Source organism: Gracilinanus agilis, chromosome 2, assembly GCF_016433145.1.
Source record: "Gracilinanus agilis isolate LMUSP501 chromosome 2, AgileGrace, whole genome shotgun sequence".
Classification (NCBI taxonomy): domain Eukaryota; kingdom Metazoa; phylum Chordata; class Mammalia; order Didelphimorphia; family Didelphidae; genus Gracilinanus; species Gracilinanus agilis.
This window is the reverse complement of record NC_058131.1, coordinates 424,455,004-424,478,585: the sequence shown is the minus strand read 5'-3', so window position 1 is coordinate 424,478,585 and position 23,582 is coordinate 424,455,004. Positions and strand designations below refer to the sequence as shown.

Genomic DNA, 23,582 nt, shown 5'->3' with positions numbered 1-23,582 from the left:
GAAGCAGGGGATAGAATGCTGAGCTGAAGAACTAGTAGACACATTTAGCTAGACTATAGATTTTACAGAAGGGAATAATATGAAATGAATCTGGAAAGGTTAATGGGAACCAGATTATAGAAGGCTTTCAAAGACAGGTTTTGTATTTTATGCTAGAGGCAATAGGGAGCTACTGAAGGTTCTGAGCAGAGGAGAAGAATGCTCAGGCTATGTCTTCAGAAGCTTATTTTGGCAGTTTGAGGAAGATGGGTCAGATAGTAGCGAGACTGGAATCAGGGAGATCAGGTAGAGGTGGCTATTAGAAGAATCCAAGGGAGAGACAAAGAGGGCCTGAACTGGGCTGGTGGCCCTGTGACTGGAGGGAGTGGGGCAGATCAGAAGGATTTCTGGAGGTAGAATTGATAACTTAGCAATTGATCATATGGGTATGAGCAGAGGAAAGAGTTAAGGTTGCAAACTGGGTAACTGAAATAATTGTTATGCTCAATAGAAATAGGAGAATTTGGCAAAGGGGAAGGTTTGGGATAATTGGGGGAGCTAAGTTTCATTTGGACATTTATTTTGAGATATTAATGGGACAGAGCAGCTAGGTGGCACAATGGATAGAGTGCCACTGGGCCTGGAATCAGGAAGACTCATCTTCCTGAGTTCAAATCTGTCCTTAGACTAGCTGTGAGATCCTGAGCAAGTCATTTAACCCTGTTTGCCTTGGTTTCCTCATCTATCAAATGAACTCCAGAAGGAAATGGCAAATTACTCCATTATCTTTGCCAAGAAAACCCCAAAAGGGATCAGACATGACTGAAAAAAGGCTGAAACAACAACCAATAAGACATCGAGACAAAGATATCCAGCAGGCTATTGTTGGCTTTGGCAGTCATTTTCATAGAGGCGATAATGGAACCCTAGGAAACTGGTGAGATCCATAAGAGAAAAAGTATGAAGATAGAAGGGAAGAGAACCCAAGCTGGGGCCTTGGGGGGGCACTCCCACTTGGGTGGGAGATCAGCGATGAGCCAGCAAAGGAAGTGAAAGAGGGGTCATAAAGACAGAAAAAGAACCAAGAGAACACAATGTCATGGAACCAAGGGAAGAGAGAATACGCAGGGAGATAGCACAATCCACAGTGTTCAAAGCTGCTGAGGATCATTCAACGTGATTCAGTTAAATATTGATTAAGCATTTAATATATACAGTGCCTTATGCTGTAATACTAAAGCTTATACACACATACAAACATAGTCTATGCCCTCAAGGAGGCCATATGGCATGCACAATATTGATATCTATAATAAAAAGTGTAAAGGGCAAAGGAAAGGCCCAGACAAAATACTCTAGGAAAACTAGAAGAGGGAGACATTACTTTCAGTTGGGAGGATCAGGGTAAGTTTCATGGAGGAGCTGATAGCTGAGATGGGCCTTGAAAGGAGAGAAGGATTTCGACAGGCAGAGATGCAAAGGGAGTGTGTTTCAGGCATGGGGGAATGGCCCTCAACATGGCTTCGGGATAGGAAGGCAAGGTGAGATCAGGGAAGTGTGTGCAGCTCTAGCTAGTTGGAATGTGGAGGCGAGGAGAGTGAAAAGTCTGGAAAGATAGGCTGGAACCAGATGGTAGAGCGTTTTAAATGCCAGAATAAAGGGGTTTGTTTTGAGGCCTAAAAGTAGTCTGTCTCATCCCCTGAAACTTCTGCCTATTGCCCTGGCCCTACATTCTGGGGTCAAGCAGGACACATCTCAGCCCTCCTCTACAAGAGAGTATGGCAAATATTTGAAAATAGAGATCATGACTTGCCTTCCCTTTCCCCTCTCCTGCCCTAACTCCAATTCCAAATGTTCTTTCCTCCTGGCTAGACAACTCAAGTTATTTAAAATAATTCTCCTATGTTATAATAACAATAACTAGCATTTACATAGCATTTTAATGGGTCTAAAGCAGTTAAAAATATTGTCATTTAATCTGCACAACGATTTTGTAAGATAGGTGATATTATTACCCTTAGTTTACTGATGAATAAACTGAGGCTGGGAGGTTGTGATTTGAGCAGGACCACATAGGCAGTTTGTTTCTGAGACAGGATTTGAACTCATGTCTTCCTAAATCCTAGTCCAGAGCTCTAACCCCAATGTCACCTAGTTTCTGCTTCTTCATGCTAGATGACCTTCTCTGGATACGTTTTGGCTTGATGATGTCCTTTCTAAAATATGGCCCTATAAATGAACACAACACTTCAGAGAGGTGACCAGGGCCATAGATAGAACTGGACTCAATGATGAAATGGTGATGGGAGCCAAAGGGGGACGTAGGACTCCCCAGACTAAGTCCCAACCCTCGACCTCAGGCTAAGCCATTAGCCTTTTCCTAAACACGCCCTTGGTCACTAGAAGGACTGACTCTTTGTATTTACATAACACATTCCCCATATCTAGAAAGAATTTCTTCTCATATATCTATCTTTCATATTCCCTCCCTTCTAGGCTCTGCTTAAGTGTTAGATCCTCTATTCATCCTTCTCTTGACCTCTTCCCCCCTACCCTGTTCTATATATTCCTAAACTTCATTATCTGGTATTTCCTTTACTCCCTTGTCTTCCTACCTTGTATATATGTGTTTGGGTCCTATTGCTGATACCCTTTCCACATATCTTCCAGTAGAATGTAAACTCAAGTACAGAGGTTTAAGTATCTGTCTTGTATTTATTCTCTCTCTGACTCTGTCTCTCCTTTAATGGTAATTTCTGAACAGATGACTCAAAGATATATATATAGTCCCAGTATCTCTCCTGAACTCCAGCTTTCTATCAACTGCCATTAGATATTTCAGACATCTCAATCCAAAATAGAGCTCATTCATTATCTCTCCACCCAAACCCACCTTTCTACTGAACTTTCCTATTTCTGTAGAAGAAACCACCATTCTTTTAGTCCCTTAGTATGAACTTTGGTACTATTTCAAATTCTCACTCTCCCTAGTCCCATCTATCCAATCAGTTGCCAAATCTTGCCATTTCTATTCCCACAATGTCTTCCTTCTTGGTATTTATACAGTCATCACCTTAGTTTAGGACCTTATCAGTTTTCATGGCTACTATTTCAATTATGTGGACCTCAATTCTCTTCCCTACTCTAATTTATCCTCCATACAGCTGCCAGAGTGATTTCCCTTAAGCACAAATTGTGCCATTATCACTCTTCTTTTCCTTTTTTTTTTTTAACCTTTTCCTTCAATCTTAGAATCAATACTGTGTATTGGTTCCAAGACAGAAGAGCAATAAGGACTAGGTAACGGAGGTTAAGTGACTTGCCCAGGGTCACAGAGGTAGGAAGTGTCTGAGGCCATATTGGAACCTAGCACCTCCTGTCTCTGGACCTGGCTCTCAATCCATTGAGCTACCTCATGGCTGTCCTCACTCTTCTTTTCACTAAATTCCAGTGGCTCCCTATTGTCTCTAGGATCAAATGTAAAGTCTACTATTTGGCTTTTAAAGTCTTTCACAAAGCAAGTCTCCAAGACTATAAAGGACTCGTGATGAAAATGTTCTCTACCACCAAATAAGGAACTGTTGGAATCTGAGTGTAGATTAAAGCATTCCATCTTTCTTTTTATTTCCTTCATGAAATTTCTATTGTATGTGTAATATCTATCTTCTATCATGACGTGAAGAAAATGGAAATATGTATTGCATGAAAGTACGGGTATAATCTATATCAGACTACTTACTTCCCTAGAGAGGGCGGGGAAGGGGGAGAGAAAGAGAAAATCTGAATTCCAAAATGTCAGAAAACACTTGTGAAAAATCGTTTCTACATGTAACAGAAAAAACCCCAAAAAGAATATTGAAGAAAAATAGAGTCCTTTACAAATTGTCCTCTGTATTAATTACACATCTTGAACCTTTGGACTCCATCTCCCAGAATTCTTTTTTATTACCCAGCACCCTTTTCCCTTTTATCCCCAAATTATTGCAATTTAAAAGTTGGTAATGTTTAAAATGATCCCTTTGGGGAGACTGGTATCCCAAAAGGATCCCAAAAGGGGGGAATGTATAGTTTGGAAATCTTGTACCCTTGGACTTCATCTCCCAGCATTCCTTTCTCTGTGCCCCTACATCTGCATCTTCACATGTTGTTTATAAGTTTATAAGTTTGCTGTACTAAGGATTCAAAGTAAAAACAGCTGAAGGGGCTGTTCATTTTTTACTTTGAATCCTTAGTACCATGTTCAGCACATAGTAGGTCCTTAGTAAATATTTTTTGATTAATTAATACGGGAGAGTTAGAAGAGACATTAGGAAGAGAAACAAGACATTAGGGGAGGTAACAGGATAACAGTGCTATCTAGACACAATGTACTACAGGGTGGGGTACATAGTACATTATGGGAGATATAGGGTATTACGGGAAGCATAGTCCATTGGTGGGGGTTAGAGGACATTGGGAGGATACATGGTGCCATGGGAACACTGGACCTTATGGGAGGAATTGGACATTATCAGATAAGAGATCAGGATGTAATGGGATACAGGGCATTAAAGAAGACATGGAATTCAGACCTAGAGATGGGAGGTCCTGGGTTCAAATGTGACTGCAGACACTTCCTAGTTACTATGTGACTGGGGGAAAGTCACTTAACCCCCACTGCCTAGCCCTAACCACTCTTCTGCCTCAGAACCAATACATGGTATTGGTTCTAAGACAGAAGGTAAGGGTTAAAAAAAAGACTTGGAATTAAAGGAAGCCACAGGTGGCTAGAGGAGACAAAGGCATTAGGAGAAGTACAGTGTGTAAGGGGAGACATATGGCATTAAGAAAGACACAGGGTGATTATGGAAATATAGAGCAGAAGAGAGGCATAGGCTACTTGGGCAAGAACATAGTGTTACAGGAGGCACAGGGTGTTAAGTGAATTACAGGGCATTAGGTGTTACTTAGGGTGCCTTTTCAAGGATGGGGGAGGTTCATAGGGTGTTTGGAAAGGCACAGGGCATTAGGGAGGACAAAGAGTACACACATGTACTACAGGCCTTTTGTGAAAACGGAGTTAAAAGTATGCAGGATTTCATCTGAGACAAATTAAGGAAGATATGACATTAGGGGAAGGATTTGAGGACATACAGAGTTTTCTCCAAGTGGCAAGTGGCATTTTGAGAAGCTCAAGACATCATGAATATGGGACATTTGGGGAGATAAAGTCTGAGGAGACAGATAACATTAGTGAAATCATGGATGTTAGGGTATATGAACATTCAAGGAAACATTGGATATGAAGGGTAACACAGGGTGTGAAGGAAGCATCCTTTATGCTGTTCTTAAAGAAAGCTTAAAGTGTTTGCCAAGACCCAGAGCTTAGATGAAGTATGTACAAGGTGTGAAGGAGACAAAGGGCATAACAGGAGGAATACACAAAGCAGGTGAGGAGATAGGAGTCAGTATGAGGAACATCTAATCCTCCCCCTCTCATTCTATAACTGAAGAAACTAAGGAGGGCAGCAGGTGAATGATTTGCCAATGTCGTCTAGGAATTAGATGGCAGATTAAATCTATATCCAGTGATCTTTGCTCAGTCATCCAAAGGGCACCAGGAAAGGTCTCAAGCAGTAAGGGAGGCACAGGGTACCAGGGGTGACAATTATTAGGGGAAACCATTGGCTGTTAGAAGAGATGTAGAGTCTGAGGAGAAGCAGAAGACTTCAGTCGAAGGTAAGTTCTTCAAGGGCAGGAACTCTTTCTATTTTTGTGTTAAGATCTCCAGCATGTAGAACATTTTTGTATACAGTAGTCATTTAACAAGTATTTGCTGATGTAACCATGGAAAAAGATTCTAAATTTAAAAAAGGAAAAAAAAGAATAAAGGAGGAAAATGACTATTGAAACCTGAAAAAAACCCCACAAATATTTGCTGAATACATGAATTAGGGGAGACCTAAGAGGTTTAGTGGAACACAAGGTGATAGGAGAGGCACTGGGTAATAGGGGAAACAAAAGAATCAGGGGCCACAATTGAATTTAATTCTATAAATGTTTATTAAGTATCTATTTTGTTCTTGGACTATGTTAAATGTTGATATATAAAGACAAAGTTGAAAGAGTCTCTGCCCTTAGGAAGCTTAGATTCTGCTAGGGTGGATTGGGGGATACAGCATCTACACAGGTAAAGTCAGGGTAATTTGAGGAGAAAAAGAACACTCTTTCCTGAGGGGGAGTGGGGACCTTCAGGGAAGGTTTTCTAGAGGAGGTGGAAGCTGACCTGAATTGGAGGGAATTCTTAGAGATAAAGGTGAAGGTGGGGGTGGAGGAGTATATTCCAGGCACAGGAGAAAAGTGCAAAATGTATGGAGGTGGAAGAAAAGGCTGCACTGGGTCTATCTGGGCCAGTTGCAGTCTACAGTATATCATGGGGGAAAATGCCAAATGAGCCAGAAAAAAGTAGGTTGGAGCCTGATTATGGGGGTGGGAGGTGTTGTTAGAGGAATTCTTATTTTATTTTGGGGGCCATAGGGAACCAATGGAAGATATTGAATGTGGCCTCATATGTGCCTTGGGAAGATCATTTTGGCAATTGTGTGGAAGATGGATTCGGGAGGGGAAAAGTTTGAAAGGTAGGAAGTCAATTATAATAGACTAGGTGCTGAAGGCCTGAAATGAGGTAACATTTAAAAAAACAAACAAACCTTTATTTTCTGTTAAGACAGAAGAGCAGCAAGGGCTAGGCAATTGGGGTTAAATGACTTGCCCAGGGTCACACACAATTAGGAAGTTTCTGAGACCAGATTTGAACCCATGGCCTCCTGACTCCAAGCCTGGCATTCACTGTACTATGTTCCTGCCTTTTAAATGAAGAGAACTGAACAGACATGGCTATTTTTAGGACATGGTGATCATGGAAGCAGGATGACTCTGAGGGGGCAAACCTGGGTGACTGGGTGCCCTCAACAGAATCAGGAAATTTGGGTCAGGTGGGGCAAGAACTTCATTTTGGATGTGCTGAAATTGTGTTGGGACTCTTTAGTGGAGATGTTCAGTAGGCACTTGGCAAAACTGGACTAGAGTTCTGCACGAGGGGATGGTTTGGGGTTAGACATAAAAACTTGGGGTCATTCTCAGAGAGGAGCAGATGAGCTCATTAAGGAAATTTAATAGGACAAAAGAAGATGACCCAGGCAGAACATTTTTCTCAGAACCCCCTGCAATGAGCATTACAAGGATCACTCCCATTTTACAGATTAAACTAGGAAGCCCACAGAGATTAAATGACTTGTCCAAGGTCTTATGGATAATACATTTCACACGAAGGATTGGTGGAAATGAGAATGCCCAGGATATTGAAAAGGGTGGAAGTAAGGTAGCACAGACTGTGGAAGGGGCAGATTAGGAGGACTGAGAGTGGCATAGGACAAGATAATGCCTCAGGGGGATGCCCTTTGATTGGGGAATGGCTGAACAAATTGTGGTATCTGATGATGATGGAATATTATTGTGCTTAAAGGAATAATGAACTGGAGGAATTCCATGTGAACTGGAACGACTTCCAGGAACTGATGAAGCAGAACTGGTGAAAGGAGCAGAAGCAGGAGAACATTATACATGGAGACGGATACATTGTGGTAAAACTGAATGTAATGGACTTCTCTACTAGCAGCAATGCAATGATCCAGGACAATTCTGAAGGACTTATGAGAAAGAATGCTATCCACATCCAGAGAAAGAACCGTGGGAGCAGAAACCCAGAAGAAAAACAACTGCTTGAGCACAAGGTTCAATGGGATATGATTGGGGATGTAGACTCTAAACGATCACCCTAGTGCAAATATCAATAATATGGAAATAGGTCCTGATTAATGACACATGTAAAACCCAGTGAAATTGCTCAAACAAGAGGGGGAGTGGGAGGAGGGGAGAGAAAGAACATGAATCATGTGACCATGGAAAAATATCCTAAATTAGTTAATTAAATAAATAAACTTAAAAAAAAAGATAATGCCTCAGGGAAGGTAAAGGCCATCAGCAAAGGCCCAAGCGAGGCTTGATTTAAACACAAAAAAGTTAGAGGTAGAAAGAGGAGTTATGGGATACACAGGTTTTTACAGGCATATATGTGTGTGTGTGTGTGTGTTTATGCATATACATGTGCAGAATTCATGACAAAGGACATTTGCATAAATAAAGCTTGTAGCTCAAACCTGGGGTCAAGAGGACCTGGGGCTGGGCCATCAGGTCCAACCCTCTGCTTCGGGCAAGCTTAGGGCACCCACAGCATAGCCTTAAATAACTGCCAGGCAGAGCCAATGAGACTGAAGGAGCTTTTCTAAAAATGGCCAGATTGGACCCAGCAGCTGGGGCTCAGGCCAGTCACATGCAGGTCTAGAATTAGAATCACCCTCCTCCCTCCAGCAGGCCCATGAGCCGGAGGAGGGGCGAAGGCAGTACTGGGGGTCCCTAGTCCTGTTTATAGGAAGCTCTGAGCCCAGCACAGAGATGGGAGATGTAATGTATTTCTCAACTCGCTTCCTGTCACATGTATGGCCCTGGGCAAGCCTCTTAACTTCTCTGGGCCTCAGTTTCCTCATCTGTAAAATGGGGGGAATGAAATGAGATGGTCCCTTCTGGTTCTAAATAAGAGACCAGATAGTATATAGCCCTCCCAGGGTATGATAGAAGGAGCCCTTGTCTTAAGACTCAGGGATGTAAGTATGAATGTTACGTCCATCAATGTGTGACTTTAGGCAAATCATTTTCCGTTTCTGGGCTCCAATTTGCTTATGTGAGAATGGAGTAAACATTCCCACTCCCTCCTTCAGAGGGTTGTGGTGAAGAAAGTACTTTGTAAGCTATTATGGAGGTGAAAAATTGAAAAATTCACCTCCACACTATGAAGCACCATGGAAAAGGGAACTTTAATCCCTCACTCCCATTCTCCCTACCTTTGGATATGTATTTTTTAACCTTTACTTTCTGTCTTAGAAACAACTCTAAGACAGAAGGGCAGGGGCTAGGCAAACAGGGTTAAGTGTCTTGTTCAGGATCACACAGCTAGGAAGTGCCTTAGTTAAGATTTGAACCCGAGTCCTCTCAACTCCAGGCCTGGCGTTCTGTCCACTGTGCCACCTAGCTGCTCTTGCCTCTGGGGATTTATATCTTTTCTCCCTTCCAAGATGACTCTGACTTGAACTTACTGTATGGCCTCAGACAAGTCATATCCTGTCTCTGGGTCCAAGTTTCTTCATCTCCTTGATTTCTAAGATCTATCTAGTTCTGACACTGAGTTTAAAAAGACATATTAGGAGGTTCTCTCTTCTCAGGAACCAGAGAAGGCCCTGAAAAAGTCCAAAGAGGATAAAGACTGGACCTAGGAGTTCAATGATACAGAAAAATTCTATCAACTCTAAGTTATAGGGAGGTAGATTTCTTTTTGGGTCATGAGGGGATGTAGTAGATGAGCACCAGGTCTGGAGGCAGGAAGACCAAAGTTCAAATCTAGCCTCGCATACTTACTAGCTGTGTGACTCTGCTCAAAATCCTGTTTGCCTCAGTTTTCTCATCTGCAAAATGAGCTGGAGAAGGAAATGGCAGACCCTTCCAGTATCTATGCCTAGAATATCCCAGATGGGGTCATGAAGAGTTAGACATGATTGAAAAATGACTAAACTACAACAAAGTTTCATTTCAGTGCAAGGGAAAAAGATAGGAGCTGGTCCCATGATTTACAGACTGTTCCTTGAGTGTACTGGGAACTCCTGAGTTCCCTCCCAATGTAGGTTCTCACTTGGTCTGCAATTTATATTCTTAAGAGTTGCCTAGAGGATCACATGCACTTGTACACACACACACACACACACACACACACACACACACACACACACACAGCCAGAGTCAGAGAAAGGAGTTGATCCCAGATCTTCCTGGGTCCAAGATCAGCTTGCCACTGGTTTGCCACAGTGCCTCTAATCTATAGAACAAGACCTGGTTCTCCACAGATAAGGAGACACTCACAGATAAAAGAGACACCAACACTCAAAGGAGAGACAAATGGAATTACAGATGCATGAATTTTAAAGAAGAGGGCCAAGATTATGCTTTCAAAAAAAAAAACAAAAACCCAGTGGGTCAGGCCAGACAGGTCCACCAGCACTAGAGGTGTGATAATTAGATTAAGTCTACACTGCCCATCTTTAGATTTAATAACAAAAGGTGAGAACATCTTGAATTTTTGGGAGGTATGTAACCCACATGTGCTAGAGTGGGTGACCAATCAGAATCGACTGACTGTCCCCTAGGCAGTCCTAAGAGAAGTGTCTGTTGTGATTGGACACGCAAACTAGGAGGAAGGCACAGGAAGTGAAGCATAAGTGACCCCTTTAAAAGAGAGTTGAGTGAGTCAGAAGTCTTGTGGCTGGGGAAGGAGCTCTGCTGGTTCTTGGAGGAGTGCTGGCTGGGACGCTGAGACTTTGGTGAGATTGCTCTTAATATCTTCTTTGGAATTCCACATGGTGAGTTTAAGGACTGAATCTTCCTGAACTTCTCTTAAGAAACTTCCCTTTAATAGACTCTATGACTGAAGCTTTTGCTTCAATCACCTCCCCCCACCCCCTCAGCCTCTGGCCCACCTGGATTAATTAGAGGATCATAATAATTTACCTACTGTCTTAGATTCTTATTTCCTTATTTCTTCTACCTCTTTTCTATTGTAAATAAATAATACTGCTGTTAACTGTGGCCTCGAACAAATTCATTTTTATTGGGGGTGAGGGGGGCATCAAAGTGGACAGTCTGACCCATGCAGGACAGTTATTTGGGAGAGGAGATGGCTGTTCCCACTCAAGATTGTGGGTAACCTGGGGTTCCCTAGTGATATCCTGGGGGTTGGTACCACATCCCTCAGTCCCTAGCTGCTAGTGTCTTCCCCTCACTAGTTATGGCTCTGTGGTGAAAACTTCCATGGATGAGAAGAATAAGTCCCTAATATTCTGGGGGTGGGGAATGTGCCTTTTATTACCACTAAGCCCTCCCTGTCCCCTAGATAGTGATCCTCAAAAACTGCAGGAGGTCTGCAGGGGAATTGGGCTTTGGGCTGTGAGGAAGAAAAGGTTTGTGGCTGGGAACTATTAAGCCATCGACCTCCATAGCCAAGGCCATGAGAAGACATTCCCTCTCTCTACCACCTGCAGGTGTGGCCTGGTTGGAGGCCAAATGGATCAGTTCACTTTGTCTTAATGAGATTTGACACGTGCTCCATTGAATAAAGGAAGAGGTAAACATTTTTATTTCTTAGAATAATTTTGAAGGAATATGTGGCCAATGTGGTGGGGGCCACAGACACAGAACTCTAAACATCAGGCCATATTCAGACTGTTCCCCCTACCAGTTTCTTCCCCAATCCCTCTGACTCTTCCTTAGACAGACTGGATGTTGACTTTCCTATGGTCAATGGCTTTCCATCAACTGAGGCTTCCACATCCAGTTACTCTGAGTTAAAAAAATGAAATTTGCTACTCAGTGTCTCAATAGTGCCAGCTGGGAGAGATGATGGCAAGAGGGCAGGGAAGGAAGTGAAGGAAGTCTTAGTTCTAGGTTGGCTGGAACTCATCCAGAATGGGGTGTCAGATCTCTCTAATCCCCATCTCCTAACTACTCTTGCCTCCCCAAGCCACTCCATCCTTTTTTAATAATAAAGAGGACGTTGGCTGCCATTCTTAGACAGCATCCAGATCAGTCAAATGATCTAAGAAACAAAATCCACTTCTAATTTAGGACAGTCCTCAATATGTCAGTTACTCTCCCTGAGCCTCGGTTTCCTCATCTGCCAAACAGGAATAATACTTGCACTTTATCCCTCACAAGGCTATTGTGGGAAGTGCTCTGTAAACATTAATGCACTATAGATATGAGAATTATTTGTTATTTCTATTCCAAAGGAATGACTATTTACAAAACAATACATGCCAGAGAGTAAAATCTAGGATTGTTAACCAGGAAGGTCAGAGGCATCTCGTGAAACTGGTAAATCTTTTAACTGCCCCATTGCCACTGCACATGGAAACTCACTGGACATCTGTCCCCAAAGCATTTGCCCCACCCAGGGGTACTTATGAAAAAGATAGTGATTGGGAGGGGATATGGAGGACCCTGGGCTTTGGTCTGGGGTATGGGTAGGCTTGCTAGTTTAATTGGGCCATAATGGGTCTGGGATTGGGTCCCACTATCCAAATGAGATGGAGGCTAGAGCACTCATCTCTAGCTGCCATCCAAACCAGAAAGAAGCTGCCAGGAATTGTCCTGTGGATCCAAGGCAAGTTCTGTCCACCACCTCCTCCCAAGTCTGGGGTGCCATTGTTTAGCAAGCTCAGTAGACATTGCCCTGGGTCCCACTTATATAAGGCACTGAGATCTAGGGTCTCTAGTCCCCAGCCTAGAACTTCCAAGGAAGAGGAGTATCTGTCCCTGAAATGCTCCATCTGCCCTCCCACCCCACTCCCCTGTGGTACAAGTGTCTTCAGTCCCAGGAGTCCACTGCAGCAGAGGACATGCATGAAGTCAGCCTCTGTCTCCAATCTTCCTTATTTGGCTTTGGGCTTGGGCCTGAGACCTGTAGGGAAGGGAGAAGAATAGATAGTTTTGTTAAGAGGGATCCTCCTTTTCTTTCCGTCCTCATGCCACAGAGCTGTCCACATCCTAAGGGGGCACAGGATGGACTGCAGTGGGGAAAGACCCCTGTTAGTGGGAATCTCAGCCAGGGAGAAAGGGGCACAAGGACACTGCTCGGGATCTACGCACCTCCGACTCTGCTTTAGCCTGAACAAATGGCTTCACAATTTTCCAGCAAAAATCTGAGTGCAATTTCATTTAGCCTTGGATTGTTTTACTTTCCTTTCTTAGGAGGATAGGAAGGGACCTTAGAGATCACTGAATCCTGCCCCTATATTTTACTGAGGAGAATGAGTCTTAGGAAAGGGAAAAGACTTTCTCAAGGTCACACAGTCAGTATCAGTGCTGAGATTCAAACCCAGATCTCAAGTATATAGTGGAACAAAGCACTAGGTTTAGATTTAGAGGACCTGAGTTCAAATCATGGCCTTGCTACTTACCACTTCTGTGACCCTGGGCAAGTCATGATCTCTTGAGGTCTCAGTTTCTAAAGTGAATCCATTTAATAAAGCTTAGCAGTAATAGGCTAGGAGAGAAAGACTAGCCTATTGGTGGACCTGGAGTTGCATCTGCCCCAGTACAGGAAAGGCACAGTCAGCAAAAGCGAGACCAATGGTTACCTTAACATGGGAATGTTGGCATTTTAAGATAACCAGCAATCTTTCCTCATCTGGGGAGGAAGAAAGGGGAGAAGATAAGGAAGGAGGGGGGACGGACAGGGAAGAAGAGTCCAACCGGCCACTAACAGCATGTCTGCCACCAGTAGAGAAGCCTGCCAGCTCCCAGGGGAGAAGCACCACATTAGCGAAGAGTTGTCGACACAGGACTGGGGGAGAGCATCGGCCCACCATGGCCACCCAGGTTAGTCGACAAGAAGCATCTTTGGCCACATACCTACCTTACTGGACCACACAAGGCCATTTTGTTTTAACATCTCCAGAATCAGAATCAACCTCTGCTTTTGAATAAAAGACACATGAGATACCTTGTCACACAGAGCCAAAAAAAGGGTACTTGTAGTTCTATCTGTCTGAGAAGGTGAACTCCCAGAGGGCAGAGACATGGGGGGAGAAAAATATGGGGCTCTACACCAGTGATGTTAAACTCAAAGAGAAATGGGGTCACAAATCCTCATATAAGCATCCCCACTGGCTATGGATTGACTTAATTTTAACATGTAATATTATCTATGTTTTATTTGATTTTTATTCTATCCCATTTTAACTGGCTCAGACAGTACTTGGGAGTGTTATGGGCACCTCTGCTCTACACTATTCAATAATTAGTCGATAAACATTTACTTAATGGCTGCCAGTTCTTGGCCCCGTGGATAGCTCGAGTTTGGTTTTTTGGTTTTTTTTCCAGCCTAGGAAACTAGGAACTGCTCTGGAGAGCAGTTTACCACTGATACTTATGTAGGTTGGTGTGTGAGTCAGTCCTGGATATACACTGAGATTTGGAAAGCACCTTACCTGGCACCTGAGGCTTGCAATAATCCTGTGAGTGAAGTAATGAATAGAGTACATTGGCATTTTCACTTTACAAATGAGGAAACTGATCTAGGGAAGTGTCTGAGATGGGTTAGAACCCAGAGCTTCTTGACCCCAAGTCCATCGTGTGTGTGTTTGTGTGTGTGTGTGTGTGTGTGTGTGTGTGTGCATGTGTACACATGCACATGCATGTGTTTGTATAGTCCCTTCCCACCGAGAGAGAGATATGAGAATTTCAGCCAAGAATTCCTATCTGAGAGATAAGGGAAGGTGACTGAAGGTAAGAATTAATATTAGGTGTGGCATTGTCCTTCATGTATGAAAATGAAATTAATAATAGTATTTCTATAGTGGTTTAAGGTTTGTGAATTTCTTATTTGATTCTCACAACAACCCTGGGAAAGAGGTGCTGTCATTAGCCCCATTTTATAGAAGAGAAAACTGAGGCTAAGAGAAGTTATGTGACTTGCTCAGGGTCATGCTGCTAGTAAGTGCCTGAGGTAGGATCTGCACTCAGATCTTACTGATTCCAAGTCCAGCACTGTGCCACCTAGATAACTCACCAGGGGGAATGAATCAGTTTAACTGAGACCCCCACCACCCTGCGCTCTCTCTCTCTCTCTCTCTCTCTCTCTCAAAAGAAAAAAAAAGAAACCTGTATCTTCTATCTTAGAATCAATACATGTATTGGTTCCAAGGCAGAAGAGTGGTAAAGGCTAGGTAATGGAGGTTATGTGACTTGCCCAGGGTCACATAGTCAGGAAATGTCTGAGCTCACATTTGAACCCAAGACTTCTTATCTCTAGACCTGGCTCTCAATCCACTGAGCCATCTAGCCATTTACCTCCTCATTCATACTCTCTTGAGTATGGTCTTTTGTCACTAAAGATGTGTTTGTGGGAGGGCTGGCTGAGGTCTGATCTCAGTCTAGGGGTAGAGTCAGGGCTGTATTCTGGCTGAGCATCCAGCCCCAGGAAGACCAGGTATCACATGGTCATACCAGGACAAGAAGAACCATCATGAGCCACTTTGACTTAGTGGAGAGGCCTGGGAATAAACAAAAGAAGTTACCTTCATGGCTCCTAGAATGCCGCTTCTTCCTCCGTTTCCCAGATCCCTTCTTGGTACGCTCCTGAGATCGAGGGAGGGTCCCAGAGCCTGAGGAATCAGTAATAGCCTCTTCAGAGAAAGACCTGTCCAGAGATGTGTCTAGCACTGAGTCTGGGGCTGTGTCTTCTTCCTCCTCCTCTTCCTCTTCCCCCTCTGGAGGAGTTGGCTCTGCTTCCTCTGACCTCTGACAACTATTCTTGGGTCCCTCACTTGTTCTGCCGACCTGGTGCTCAGAAGCTTGATCTCCTGCTGTAGTGGCATCAACCTCACTTCCCATGCCTGTGCCCCCAGAGAAAGAGCCACTGGAAAACTTGATGGGTTTCAGAGCCTTGGAATCATCAAACTGTATAATACGAGGGTCATCAGGAAAGCTGGGCATTGGGGTGGAGACTTTGCTGCCCTCTGGGTTTCGGCAGCCAGAGCCACTGACTTCAGAGTGTCCTTTGGAAATTCCACCAGTAGACCCAGGCCCGTCTGGGTCGTCCTGGTCCCAGGTCTCTCCAACAGCAGCAGCAAGGTCAAAATCCTGCCCAGCGTTGGTGCCGCTGCCAGTGTCCTTTATGACTTCTGAGAATAAACACAGAGAAATATCAGGAAAGGCATAAGCACTCCAGAGGTGGAGATGGGCTAAATCACCCTTTCACCTGGTATATGAGCCTTCACTCATGTCATTCCTGTGTCCTGAAGATCCTCCTCTCTCTTTTCCCCATTCCCCATTTTTTGGCCCATCCTCCAAGGCCTAGCTTGAATGTCACTTTCTTTAGGAATCAGCCCTGACCGCTTTTAGCCCTCGCTAGCTGTTGTGGTTGTAAACTCAGGGGTCCCCACTTCACTTGGTTTCCATAAGGTATGCAATCACTGGCATCAGAATGTCCTCTGGGGAATCATCTTCAAAAATCAAAAATTTTTTCAAAAAAAACAAAACAAAACCTCAGGAGAATCAGAGGGGACCTTCAAGACCATATGGTTGAAGGGGCAGCTGGGTAGCTCAGTGGATTGAGAGTCAGGCCTAGAGACAGGAGGTCCTGGGTTCAATTATGGCCTCAGACACTTCCCAGCTGTGTGACCCTGGGCGAGTCACTTGACTCCCATTGCCCACCCTTACCACCAAGGAGCCAATACACAGAAGTTAAGGCTTTAAAACACACACACACACACACACACACACACACACACACACACACACACACACGACCATATGGTTGAATTTCCTTGTTTTACAGCTGAGGAAACTGAGGTCCAGAAGGGCTAGATGATTTGCCCAAGGTCATACAGGTAAGTTAGTGCTAAAGTCAGGATTGAAACCCAGTGCTCTGACTGGAGTTGGAATCTTTCCACTGTGTCATGTGATCCACAGCTAATTTTCAGAATTTGCAGGTAACAAGGTTGTGTGCTAGTGACTTGCCCATTCAGATTTGATTGGTGCTCCTCCCCTTTGAAGGGCACTTCCCTACAATCTCTTGTCACTGACATCCTCAGGACTGTGGAAAGACCCTGGGCAGGGAAGGAGTGGATAGGGCCTTAATGATAAAAATCATGATAGTAGATGGCCTTTATATAGCACTTATAAAACACAGTGCTTTACATTTGGTCCTCATGAGGTAGATGTTATTTTTATCTCCATTTTTACAGTGAAGGAAACTGAGGCATCAGGGGTTAAGTGACTGTCCCCAGGGTTGCATAGCTAGTTAGTATTTGAGGTGGGGTTTATACTTGAGTCTTCCTAGTTCCAAGTCCAGCATTCCCTCCACTTTGCCATTTAGCCGTCCATATTAGTGGAGTAAAACAAACAAACAAACAAACAAAACCCCAGAACAGTACAGAGCCAGGGTCAGACAAGCTGAGGGGCTATCAGTGCAAAGAAATGAGTCCAGGGCCAAGGCCAAAGTGGCATATATATCAGTCTGGAGTTGTCTGCTGGCAGAGTTCTCTATAGACCACAAGGAGGTAATTGTGGACAAACTCTCAGAGACATCATGGGCAGGCTGCTGACACCTGGGAGCCTGGCAGCTCTGCAGAGATGGAACACAGGTGAGCCGTCCTGCTGGAGCTCTAAAAGGAAAATGACTTGGACCCAGTCAGGGCCCTGGCTTTGAGACCAAAGCCCAGTGATGGTATTGGGTTCTATTCCCTTACTGCTTTTCTGGGTGAACTGTCCAGGTCCTTGAAGGTTCAGAACTCTAGTGGGGATGAGTCCTGTCTGGGCATTTCTAACAGAGAGCAAGGAAACTTTAGGGAGACCCAATAAGGCTTTTCTGCCTGACTGCAAGTTGTGCCAGCAGCCTGGGAAAGAGATTTTGTTGTTATTCAGTTTGTTCAGTTCTGTCTGCTTCTTTGTGGCCCCATTTGGGATTTTCTTGGCAAAGACACAGGAGTGCTTTGCTATTAATTTCCCTAGTTCAGGGTTAAGTTGACTTCCTCAGGGTCTACTAAGTATCTGAGGCCAGATTTGAACTCAGAAAGATAAGTTTTCCTGATTCCAGACCTGGCACCTATCCATTGCACCACCTACCTGCCCTAGCACTGTGAGGCAGGGCAAATGTAATGATCCTCATTTTACGGATAAGGAATCCAAAGCTCACAAGAGTGAAATGACTTGTCCATGGTCAAACATCTAGTAAGTGTCTGAGATCATATTTGAATTTAGAGAGATGATTCTTCCTGACACTGGGTCTGGCAACTCATTCTACTATGCCACCCAGCTGCCAGGAGAGAGAAAGTAATTGGTTAATCTCACTTGAAGGGCTGCTTATGATGACAGCCTGATCTCAGGTATGGTTTTTGATTCATTACTTGCTAAGTTTCGACTGAGATGTTTTCTTTTCTCCCAGTGAAGTTAGTTAAAATGATAGGGAATAACTGTTTTGGAGAAGATGTGGCTTCCTTCTTGCTCACTCTCTCCCTCTGTGTTCCCCTCCTATACCTTCCTCCTAATGACAGGGTAACCTTGAAGTTCAGAGAGGAATTCCTCATTAGAAGAGACAGGAAGTAGAAAAAACAACTCTTGCAGGACGGGCAGAAGTAGCAAAAATTCAAACAACCAACCTAGTTTTCTTGAGCTCTGCTGTGTCCAGTCCTAGATTCAGCTAGAGAAATAAAGACAGAGACTAGATGGGCAGCTAGGTGGCTCAGTGGACAGAAAACCAGGCCTGCAGAAGGAGGCTATGGGTTCCTACCTGACCTTATGTTTCCTAGATGTGTGACCCTGGGCAAGCCACTTAACACCCATTGCCTTAGCCCTTACTACTCTTCTGCCAATTCTTAGTAAGACAAAGTAAAAGTTTATAAAAAGGGATGGGAGAGAAAGAGCTAATGGAGTCATGTCTTACCAGCTTCTTTTTCCTTTGAGGTTTCAGTAGGGGCAGCTTTTAGGCCATTCTCTGAGTCCCCTTTGCCCTTGGCAGTCTTCCTCAGCTGGAAACCTTTCCTGATATCAGCCAGGAGAGCATCGATGACACACACTTCCTCCTGTTTCACAGCTCCTTTCCGAACTACAGAAATCCCAGAAGTCCCCCAGTCACCCCACAGATAAAGCCTGTCCAGCCCTGAGCACTATGAGGCCAAAAGAGTAGAAGATGTAGCTTCTGCCCTTTGGGAGCCCCAAGACTGAAGGGTTCGGAAAAGGAGGCATGACTTCTGCCATCCAGGAGCCCTCAAGAGGAAGAAGAGAATCTAAAAAGGATGTAAGGGCATTTAGAAAGAATATAAATAATTTCAAGTGACTAAGGTTGAACAGGATTGAAGGGCTGCTGGGATCTCTGGCAGAGTTATCGAAAGCCTAGCAGAATTAACCAGGGAGGACTTTCTGTAGCAGGTGAGCTTTGTAGGTATGACTTGGGAACCTTTGAATCTTAAGACTGAGTTGGAAAAACTGGGCTTGGGCTTGAAGAATAGTCAAAGGAGAGGATTCTTTTCTACCCCGTAGCCTAAGCTGATCTCTTGGCCCAGATACCCCATGGCCCTGACCCTTCTGCTTACTAATCTTGCCATCTTCCCCCCGGGGTCTTTTGGCTTCTTCAGCTTCCAGCTGCTTTTTCCTCTTCTCTGCTTTCACAGCCTGCTCTTTCCAGTCCTTGTTCTCCTAATAACAAAGAAGAGAGAAGTGCTTCTGTCAGTCACTGTGTCCCCAGGGTCCTGGACTATGAGTTTTGTCAGACATATATATTTATAGTATCCTGGAATGTCAGAATTCTTAGAGATCTCCTAGTTCAACATTTTCAGTTTCAGAAGAGGAAAATTAGGCCAAGAGAAGAAAGCACTTGGCCAAGGTCTCACAGCAAGTTAGTGAGTCTAAAACATGGGCCTTCTGACTCCTAGCCCTGTTCTTCCCTCCTTCACATGGCTATGTTTCTGTTCAGTTGTCTTGGTATTGCATACAAGCATGTCTATATGCTCATCAAAGATGGAAGGTTTCCTGAGAACAAAGACTCTGCAGTATGTTTAATTCTCTTGTGTCAATGTGACCCTGAAATACAGTAGGTACTTAAATGCTTGGAGGCAGCCGTTGCTCAGTGGTTAAGAGCACTCGACCTGGAGTCAGGTAGACCTGAGTTCAAATTCAGTCTCAGACACTTCCTAGCTGTATAATCTTGGACAAGTCACTTATCCTCAGGTCACCTGACAAAAAGATCCACTGATCTACTAGAGATGGAAATGGTAAACTACTCCAGTGTCCTTGCTAAGAAAAACTCATGGATAGCTATTGTGGGGTTACAAAGAGTCAGAGAGGACTGAACTATTGAACAACAACATTAAATGTATATTGACTGAGATGGGAAGGGATCTTATTTGCAAAGAGCTATCACGTGATTTCTCTAAGGGCAGACCATAATGTTTACATCTTTCTTTCTGTCTGTACAAGATGAGCAGGGAACCTGTCTCCATAGCTCCGTCTATCTGATTCACTATGCTTCCTGCAGGCAAGAGCTGTGACTGTGGAGTCCTCTCTGTCTAAGGTGAACAGGCACCATGTCTGTCTGTATAGCTCTCTCCAGTAGTGCCCAGTCTACCACAACTTCCTGGGTATGGAAAAGAGAGCCCTTGAAGAAGTGTGTGTGTGTGTGTGTGGGGGGGGGGGGAGATAGAGAAAAAAAAGTTAGACCAAAGTTATCAGATTAAAGAAAGAAGCCATGATGATCCAGTCTTTTAATCTCATTATTACAAGTACTCCAGGAATCTATCAATTATCAAATATCTGTATCTATCTGACTGTCCATCTATCCGCTCACCCACCCATCCATCCATCTATTTATCTGACTCTCTCTCTCCGTCTATTTATCTACCTGCCTATCTGCCTATCTATCTATCTATCTATCTATCTATCTATCTATCTATCTATCTATCTATCTATCTATCTATCTATCTCTGTCTGTCTGTCTGTCCATCTCTCCATCCGTCTGTCTATTTATCTGTCTGTCTATCCATCTATCCATCTGCTTGTCTGTCTAACCAGTCTATCTGTCTTTGTGTCTGTCTGTCTATCCATCTATCTAATCTGTCTGTCCATCTGTCTATCCATTATCTATCTTTTAATCTCATCATCACAAGTACCCCAGATGGGAATGTTTTTATTGGTGTAAGCAGTTCCAAGTGTGGAGACTCCCTCTACTGATGAAGATGGGGAATTCACCTATAAGTTATAATAGCCTTAGGGGTTACATAATGAGAGGTTAAGGAAGATTTGCTCACAGAGAATATGTATCAGAGGAAGCATCTCAATCTAGGTCTTCTGGACTCTCAGACTAACCCTCTATAAATTATGCCACAAAAGCCTCTCAAATAATATTAGATTCCATTTCTATAACAAAATAGCAACTATTCATAATTCCATAGTGCTTTACAGTTTATGAAATGTTGTCTTCACAACCACATTGAAGTGGGCTGTGTAAACACTGCTATTCCCATTTACAGAAAAGAGTCAGAGAGGGGAAATGATTTGCTCGAGTTTACTTGGCTAAGGAGTATCAAAGTCAGAATTCCAATCTAAGTCCTTGGACACCATGCGAGCTGGGAGTCCTAGGCCTACTTCTGCCATTAATTTCTTGTGAAACAAAGTGGCTGTCCCTGTGCATGCTTCAGGCTCCCCAGCTCTAAACATGAGGCTTAGCAACTTTGTTCTTCTTCCCCAAGATGGGATGGATGTGAAGCTGAAATTATAGGAGATATGAAGGGCTTGAGAAAGTTAAAGGTAGCCTATAGACATCAGGAATCACTACTACAGCATATCTTGCTTATTTTGTATCCTCAGCACTTAGCACAGTATCTGGTACCTTGTTTGGTCATGTCAGACCCTTCATGAGCTCATTTGGGTTTTCCTGGCAAAGATACTGGTGAGTGGTTACTGGATACTGGAATGCCATTTCCTTCTCCAGCTCATTTGACACATAAGGCAAACAGGGTTTAGTGACTTGCCTAAAGTTATTCAGCTAGTAAGTGCCTGAGCCCAGATCTGAACTCAGGAAAAGATCTTCCTGACTCCAGGCCTCTTACTCTATCAACTATACCTCTAGCTGCTCCACATCATTGTTTAATTAATGCTTTTTCTATTTATCATCTACCTATGTACCTGCCTGCCTGCCTATCTGTCTGTCTGTCCTCTATCTAATATATCTATCAATGTATTATGTCTACTTGTCTGCCTATCAATCTACTTACATATATTATCTGTCTTTGTCTATAAATTATCTATCAATCATCTATCTATCCATCTCCTCTATTCTTCTCTCATCTGTTTGCTTATCTACTATCCATTCATTTATCCTTCCTTCCTTCCTTCCTTCCTTCCTTCCTTCCTTCCTTCCTTCCTTCCTCCCTCCCTCCCTCCCTCCCTCCCTTCCTTCCTTTCTTTCGGAGGGTCTCACAAGTGCTCACTTCTGCAAACCCTGCAAGTACCCAATGAATATCTGTACAATTGTAGCACTGAGTGTAAGCTCTCCCCCTTTCACAAGACACTCACCTTCAGGGCTCTGATGAAAAGTTCTCGAAATGTCTTCAAGGTGCTGAACGTGTCCTCCAGGGAGAGCTTGTGAGCATCCTCACAAAGGTAGTCAGCCAGCTCAATCTTCTTCCTCTCAATGACTTTAAACTCTTCCTCTAATTCCCTGGAGGCTGAGATGCTGTCCTGGGGAAAGTCATTCATTCATATTCCAGCTGTATCTGGACACCCCAAGCATGAATCCCAGAACCTCTGCTTGAAGATCTGCTCCATTCTACTCTGGGCCTGTTTTCAGTGAATGTTTTTCACCTTGGGCCTAAATTGGCAGCTCTGTAATTTATAATCATATAGGTATGCTGGAGCTAGCCTGAACCAGCTCAAGAGGGGCAATTGTTAAATTTCCAGTGTGAGCATTTATACCTTGGAAATTGGCAAATGCTACAAATCAGGGATTGATTTATTATCTTGTTGACTGTCTAGATTTAATAAAGTCATACAATGTTAATAATAAAGTGTTTTCTTGTATATTTTTTCCTCTCTCTGGATAATCAATGGGTAGAATCTTATAGGTGGAGAAGATGTCAGAAGGCATCTAATACTCTCTCTTATCCAGTATGGGAAGCTTCTTTGATACTATCTCCAACAATTCAGCTTGAATACCAACCATGATGGGAAGCCCACAGACTACCAAAACTATCTGCTCTCCTTTTGGACAGCTCTAAAAGTAAAGGAAATCCTGCGTGACCTCAAGCCAAAATTAGTTTCTCTGAAACTTCTACCCAGTGCCTGTTCCTTCCCACTAGGATCAAGCCTTGAAAAGATCTTGAATGCAGTCAGTGATGCTTAGCTGTAAAATTGGAATTTGGGAGATGCCATCTAAAAGTATATATATATTTTCTATGGACACGTGGTCCAACGGGTTTCCGGTTCCAGTTCTTTGGGCGTGGGGACGCCTGCATCACCACGCAGAGGACAGTTTAAATGGGAGGAGTATCCAAAAGGAAGCTTTCTTGGCTAGCAGGCGCGGGAAGTGACGAGAGGTAACAATAATGGCTGAGGCGGCAGTTTTGAATTCTTACAAGCGCGTGGTCTAATGATTTTATCCCTATCAGCATGGCTTTAATTAAAATACTAATTTCTATATTTATATCAGTCTTTATCATTTTTAATCGTAATTTAGCCAAGCTGCTGTTGCTAAGAACAAATTCACTGTTAAGTTCAAGAGCCCTCCCCTGGAAAGTGGCTGATACTAAAGCCCATTTCCCTCTTGCTGAAGACAAGGTCAGGAAGGGCCAGAGAATTGGAGCTAAGAAAGAGGAACTCACTGCCCCCTGCTGGAAACAACTCCTTAATGGTCTGATTCTTCATTTTCTTCCTTTAAAAAAAATATCCCTTGTGTTCTTTCTTAT

At 43.6% G+C, this 23,582-nt stretch overlaps 1 protein-coding gene across 1 annotated transcript in view; it reads right to left on the bottom strand.

Annotated features, from left to right (window-relative positions):
- Positions 1-11,234: 11,234 nt before the first annotated feature.
- The window catches only part of INF2 (inverted formin 2), a 90,282-nt gene continuing 77,934 nt past the window's right edge, over positions 11,235-23,582 (bottom strand). The window contains exons 18-22 of the mRNA XM_044664645.1: positions 22,195-22,359; positions 19,218-19,320; positions 18,569-18,730; positions 15,201-15,806; positions 11,235-12,580 (exon numbers count right to left, since the gene is read on the bottom strand). Of these exons, the coding sequence (XP_044520580.1) occupies positions 12,552-12,580; positions 15,201-15,806; positions 18,569-18,730; positions 19,218-19,320; positions 22,195-22,359 (1,065 nt within the window). The 3' untranslated portion in view covers positions 11,235-12,551. The remainder of the gene's footprint in view (positions 12,581-15,200; positions 15,807-18,568; positions 18,731-19,217; positions 19,321-22,194; positions 22,360-23,582) is intronic.